At 50.5% G+C, this 7,017-nt stretch overlaps 1 protein-coding gene across 1 annotated transcript; it reads right to left on the reverse strand.

Moving 5' to 3' along the window:
* Window positions 1-532: 532 nt before the first annotated feature.
* Window positions 533-4,820, reverse strand: LOC113010139 (protocadherin-8). The gene is made up of 3 exons (XM_026149027.2): window positions 1,827-4,820; window positions 1,491-1,716; window positions 533-1,384 (listed from the first exon to the last, which is right to left on the reverse strand). Exons 1-3 carry the CDS (start codon window positions 4,272-4,274, stop codon window positions 1,032-1,034), a joined length of 3,027 nt encoding a protein of 1,008 aa, XP_026004812.2. The 5' UTR covers window positions 4,275-4,820; the 3' UTR covers window positions 533-1,031.
* Window positions 4,821-7,017: the final 2,197 nt, after the last annotated feature.

Consider the following 7,017-nt stretch of genomic DNA (forward strand, 5'->3'; position numbering starts at 1 on the left):
GTGTGCACCGTCAAACTTATTCTTAGGCTCCTCTGATGTATGGAAGCTCAGAAGACAAACAGCAGACGCGCTTTTACGCGTAGCCCTTGTCAGTATGAGCCTCACACATAAGCGCGCTCTCCAGGTTTTAATGATTTATATAAAGGAAACCTGAACATATCTTTAATTCATGTGTGCTATCAGCATGCAGGTCCCGTGAAAATAAATGTAGTTATTAAGTGCCTGAAAGAGTGCACAGACTAACGATGGAGGTCTTTGCTCGATATGCATGAGAGTGATTTGCTCAAAAAGAAAAAAAAAACCCCTTGGCTTCTGTTCTGGCATCTCACCAGCGAAAATCGTATTCACAGAGGGGGGAAAAACTTAACTGACCTTCTTCAGCGGGCTGCAAGGACAGAGGCTCACTACCGCAATAACAGCGACACCTGTTGGTTTTTACAAGACTGATGCTCCTGCAAAAAAACAAAACCCAACGCTTCCCCCCACCAAAAAACAATGATCCTGCTTGCCCTCATTACCAATCAACTCACACTTTTCAGAACAATTTAAAGTTTATTTCCTTTCAGCGTATTGTGATGATAAAAAAAGACTTTACAGTTATTTAATTATTGCATTCAAGTCCGTTTCCTTATGTGGTTGTCAACTTGATACATTATTGGTCACCAGCCCTCCATGAAACCAGATATTGGGGGCATTTCGTTTTAAATAGCAAGCATGCATAAAGATTGATAATTACAATTCATATGTACACATCTTTTGCTTCATTATACTTTCATTATAAAAATAAAAATCTCTCAATGTACAAATCTTGCATATTATACACATCCAGTCCAGCAAGTTGTCACAAAGTGATTGGATGGACTTCAAAGGTGGCTTTTACATTAAAACAAATGAAATTTTGGGACATCAACGTGTGCGCACTCTCCACAGCAAATAGTTACATTGTTCTCATTGTCAGTTAATCATAAATTAAAAGTCTGAACACACTATACAGTTCCTTGCAAGTGAGCTTAGGGCTGTGTGTGTCTATTTTAGTCATCATTGTTGGGACAGTGTGTTGGGGTCGGGGTGTAAACGGGGATGCTTATATCGCTGATCTCTTGCACCCTCACAGGTCTGGGTGGAGTGACCAGAACATAGTCGTACTCCCTATGCAGCACCTTCTCGTACACGCTCTGCAGACCCACAGTTTTGGGGATGTGGGCCTGGTAGTAGTTGTCCCTGCGGTGAGGATCCCGGGGCAGAGAGGCCGTTTTGGAGAGACTGCTAAAGGAAGAGAGGGTCGGGGCCGGAGATGGAGCTGCGTTGGCTCTCACTGCTGAGGGGCTCCAGCAGCGATCTGAGTGACCCAGGACTTTACACTCATTGGTGCAAGCCCACAGAGCTGGAAGAGAGGAGGGTAAGAAGGTGGGGTTAGATTAGGTGCACACCACCTAGCTCACATCTCATTTGCTGATAATTTGAGCTTGAGTTAATTTTGTTGCTCTTACCATTTTGGCCACCCATGGGAGGAACTGCTGCCCCTTCTTTCTTCAGGCCAGTGTCTCCACTCACATCACTGTCACTGTCATTGAAGTCACTGTCCCCTTTGCCACTGTCTTTGCCACTGAAGGCTGGGTCCCTGGCAGAGATGGTGGTGTAAGAGTTGCCCTTCCAGATGGTGATGGGCCTCACCGCCTCTTTGCCATTCCCATACCCGGGTAGAGTAGAGTAGCCCTGCAGGAGAGGGGGGGGGATAGAAAAACAGAGGTTAGTACCTGCTTGTTGTGTGCAACCTCCTCCTCCCCACCCTCCCCCAGCACGCTTGTCCGAAAGGTGCATCTCACCTCGTGTTTATTCCCCCGGAGCTTGCTGTTGTTGTCTGAGTCATACACGCAGGGCACTTCACTGCCGTCCTCCGAGGCCGAGCACATGTCGCTGCCCCCAGGGTGAGCCGAGGTGAACGCCCCTGGCTGGCCACTGTACGACTGTCCGTCAAAACCCGCCTCTCCCCCGGCTCCGTGGAGAGGCAGGAGCGGGTTGTCCACCACGTGGCTCCTACCCCGCTCCAGAGCGCCCTTCTCCCCGTACGAGTCGCTGTCATCTCCGCTCTTGTCCCGCTTACGCCGGTTGCAGGTGGTGGCGATGAGGATGATGGCGAGCAGCAGGAGAGTGCAGCTCCCCGCGAGGACAACGATAATCACCACCGACAGGTCCCACTGCGCGTGCACCTCCTCCCCGCCGCCTGGCTGGTACACGGTTCTGTCGCTCGGCGGGGAGCCCGCGATGATGAGGAAGTGGAGCGTGGCTGTGGAGGTGAGTGCGGGCCTCCCGTTGTCACTCACCGTGACGGTCATGCTCAGGGTTTCGTCCACGTTTTGGCTCAGCACCTGGTTCAGGTAGATCTCCCCTGTGGCTTTGTTAACGGAGAACACAGAGGGCTCGCCGGTGGCCAGTCCGTAGGACAGCTCCGCGTTCACGCCCTCGTCTGCGTCCCGAGCCTCCACGCGGGTAATGACGTAGCCGCTCGGTGAGTCCCGGGGCAGGAGGACTTCAGCGGAGCCGTTGTTGAGCGCCGGCTGAGTGATATACGGCGCGTTATCGTTCTGGTCCACTATCCTAACGTACACGCTCGCGCTGCCGGACAGCGGCGGGGAGCCGGCGTCGCTGGCCGTGATTCGGAGCTCCAGCTGCTTCATAACTTCATAGTTGAAGCTCCGGAGCGCGTAAAGCGAACCGCTGGCAGGGTCTAGAGACACAAAGGTGGAAATGGGGGAGCCCATGAAATAAGTGTCCGCCAGTTTATAAGTGACCTTCCCGTTTGACCCCATGTCGACGTCCCGCGCCACTACTGTGGTGATGTACGCGCCGGGCGCGTTGTTCTCCACGACCGACACTTCGTACACAGGCTTGCTGAACACCGGCGCGTTGTCGTTCTCATCCGTCAGTCTGATGGTGTACTGAGTGATGGTCCTGAAGGGAGGGGAGCCCAAATCCTCCGCCACCACTGTGAGGTTATACTCGGGGATTTTCTCACGGTCCAGTGGGCTGGTGCTCACAATCATGAAGCTGTCCTCGTACGCCTGCTGCAGTCGGAAGTGATCGTGTCCGTACAGCGTGCAGTGCACCTGCCCGTTAGCGCCCGAGTCTCTGTCCGAGGTGCTGACCAGAGCCACGAAACTCTCTCTGGCTGCCGCCTCAGTTATGTACGCTATTCCCGCCGTGATGGACGTCATCGGGGTGATTGAGATCTCCGGCGCGTTGTCGTTAACGTCCTGCACCTGCACGACAATTTTACAGATGGCCGGGCTCGGGTTCGGACCCAGGTCAGTGGCCTGGACGTCAAACTCGTACGTGGTCTTACTTTCAAAGTCAACCGGGCTCTCCAGAGTGAGCCGCCCGCTTTTTCTGTCCACTCTGAAGAGTTGTCGTATTTCCGGGGGCACCTGGTGACCGAACCCGTACACCACCTCACCATTCAGCCCTTCGTCCGGGTCCTCGGCGTTCAAGTCCAGCAAGAGGGTGCCCACAGGCGCGTCCTCGGGCAGGTCCACGGAGAAGCTGCTCCTGTCGAACACCGGGCTGTTGTCGTTGTAGTCTTTCACCTTGATGTTTATGCGCGTCGTTCCGCTGCGGGACGGGTTGCCGCCGTCCATGGCGACCAGCTCCAGCGCGTAAGAAGCTTGCGTCTCCCGGTCCAGCTCCTTCATGAGCACCAGCTCCGCATATTTAACCCCGTCGGCCCTGCTGAGCACGTCGATCGAAAAGTGGCTGTTAACAGAGATCTGGTAGCTTTGGATGTAATTTGTCCCAACATCCTCATCCACGGCAAAGTCCAGGGGGATCCGGGTGCCCACCGCTGTGTTCTCGGAGATCTCCAGACTCGACTCTTTCCGGGGAAACTCGGGAGAGTTGTCGTTGATGTCCTTGACCTCCACCTCAACGTGAATGAGCTTGAACTGCTCTTTGGAGAAGCTGACCACGTCGAAAGCGATGAGGCAGTGCAGGGTGTGTTTGCAGATCCGTTCTCTGTCTATCCTCTCTCCGATGGTCAGCTGCCCGTCGCTCTCTCTCAGACGGATGAAAGACGAGTTGAACTGTTTCATCATCCTGAAACTGTTCCTGGAAGAAGAGGCAGAGGAGGAAGTGTCCTTGGCTAAGTTTCCAATCACCGTCCCCGGTGCGTCTTCCTCAAATGTCTGATATTTCACCGTCTTTCCGTGCGTGACAGCAGCCAGGCTTATCAGAGAGGCGCACACTAGCACCAACAGCCCGTTCCACCCTGTTTCTCCCATCTTCGCACCTTCTCTCCTAAATATTCTGAAATTCAGCAGAGCGTCCTCACTCAGTCCAATTCAAAGTTTAAACCAAACGCACCTGAGAAAAAAAACAAAAACAAGAGTTCTTCCCGCCCTCTAATCAACTCTCCGGGGTTGTTTTTTGTTCAGATAAAGCCCACAATAAATATTCCATATGTCTTTCAATGCGCACTCTGGATGCGCTCCGCTCTCTCTCTCGACTGGAGGTGTGCTGCTCTCTCAGCGCAAGAGGGCTGCAGTGTCTGCAGGAGGGTTTATACGGCGAGGCATGCAAATGAGCCTCACTGTGACCAATCCGGGCTTTGAGATAGAGGGGGAAAAGAGAGGGGGGACTTCAGAAAGACCTCTATACCCTGTTTAGAGATTCCTGGACTGTGCGGAGAAACTTGGCTCCCAATATGTGGGCTAAACGCGGGGCTTGATTTAATACTGCTATAGTTTCCTTTGCTTGTTTATATTCCTGGGGCTGTTAAATGAGTCTGCGCACCGACACGCGGGGAGGGGGGCCACGGAGATGCGCAGTGTCCCTGAGCTAGAGGACAAAGCATTTGAATAGGAGTGTCTGCTCGGGATGCTTTACCTCTACAAGCCTTATTTCAGTATGAACAGATTTATGTTCAAACGCTGTTTGCTCGGATCATCAGGCACGCGTGTCCTGTGTCAGTGTGGAAGCAGCCACTGGTGGTGGTGGTGGGGAGGGGGAACTGCCCCAGTGACCTCTCCATCTCTGATACAGTACAATAACTTAACACATGCAGGAAACATGACACCGTTTGTTCTGTGTTGGCACTGAGGGGCTCAGATGGATAGAGAGGATTTCACGTAGTTTACTTTTGATAGACTCATTATGCTGACACAGCTCAGCGTGCCGAATGACTCAAAAAGAAATGTGGCTTAACTGGAAGTAAGAGACTCGGTTTTTTTTTCCTTTTTTGGGCTCTTTTTTTAAAAAAAATTCTCATTAACCCTAGAACACTATCGCTGGGTGATTTACACCCGAGAAAATACATTTACATCATTTCTCTCTCCTGCAGCTGTTTGCGTGTCGAGGAGCCTGTGCCATCACCAGGGAAGTCTCAAATGTCCCAGGAATGGGTGGACCAAAGACCAGCTTTCCAGAGTCATTATTTTGTTTTAGGAGTTTTATTTTTCATTTTGTTAGACATGGCACAGTTGAAAGTAAAAGACGACCACTCTAATTTGTCATGTGTTGTCATATTTTGATATATTTGATTACTTTTCATTGGTTATATTATATCGGGTAAAAATCACCCGGCATTAGTGATCGTGTTACTATTTATAGCGATAGTGTTCCAGGGTTAATAAATTCCTTAAATTTCCTCTGCCCTATGTTCACTCATCCCCCCTGTGTGTTGTAATCCAGTAATTGTTTTCCTATCAGATCATATCTGAGGCGGGAAACGGACTATATCCACTGAAGCATCGATTTTTATTCTAAATCTGTCTCAGCTCGGATCTTCTCACGAGATGTCTTGTACGAGAGAGCGGGGGATTTTTTTTTAATTAAAGCCAGTGTAACGTCCCGATTTAATATACGACTCTCTTTGGCCTCGGCTGCCAGAACAGAGAGGCGCAGGTGAGGACGACACACACACACACACACACACACACACACACACACACACACACACACACACACCCGTTACAAATGGGATTTGGCTGTAAACGCGGGGGGGGGGGGGGGGGGGATTTATCAGGATTTCAATAGTGAGATTATATCAAAGGTCCATGAAGCCCTCGTTAGTAGCGGTGGGATAATGGCATGGCAGGGCCTCCCTTTTGCAGGCGTCCATGCCGGTATTGTGGCCCCCTGAGCCGGTTGTGGGGACCCTAACCCCCTGCAACCTCCACACAGCCCTCGCCTAACTGCAGCATAATGAGGCAAAGCCACATGTAGCCTTTGTACCCTCCCCTCCACCCCCCTTTCCCCACGACTCCTTTCATTACATGGAGATGGGAGATGAATTGCCCTGGACATCAGGGTCCCTTCTATTAAAATACATTTAGAGAGTGGGACCGGGCCCCGTCACGGATCTTTAAGGGGATTTTCTCATTCTCGCCCACTGGACTCACTTTCCCTCTCTCTCGCTCTCTTTTCTCCTCATTCACCCTCCTCCTCCTCCTCCTCTCCCCCTCACGCCTTTTCAGTGGCAACACTTGCCTTGCAGTGGAAGCTAATATCACTTGGCATGTTCTATAAAGAACCCATCTGCCACAGAAAGTCAAATAGAAGACACCTGAATGGACAACATCCAGTCAAGCAGCTTGCAGAGTTAGACACAGTCAGGCCTGTCCTAAAAGATAAGCGCACATCACTCTGTGATTGATGAATTACTGCAAAGCTACATGGCTGTTACAGAAATATTGGTAACACTTTCCAATCAGGCACCAACAACACCCAGGATGTGCTAAATTCCTTTGACTGCATGAACCCTCTGGGACAGATCAGACTCTATAAAAGGTCTGGACAAAATTAGGCATTCACTTTTTTGTGTAATAAGTGCATAATCAACCTTTCTAACTACCATAAAAAGGTTTTATTCAAAGCTTTATAACTCATATTGTTCCAGTTTCTATATTGTAAAGGTTCTTTATAGATGACAAACATCCTGAACCTTCACAGAACATTAGGGACGTTTTGCAAATTACTTCCCTATTAGTTCCCTATGCAATTTTAAGAAGGCATTGCAGCTATGTT

Source organism: Astatotilapia calliptera, chromosome 18, assembly GCF_964374335.1.
Source record: "Astatotilapia calliptera chromosome 18, fAstCal68.1, whole genome shotgun sequence".
In the NCBI taxonomy this organism is placed as follows: domain Eukaryota; kingdom Metazoa; phylum Chordata; class Actinopteri; order Cichliformes; family Cichlidae; genus Astatotilapia; species Astatotilapia calliptera.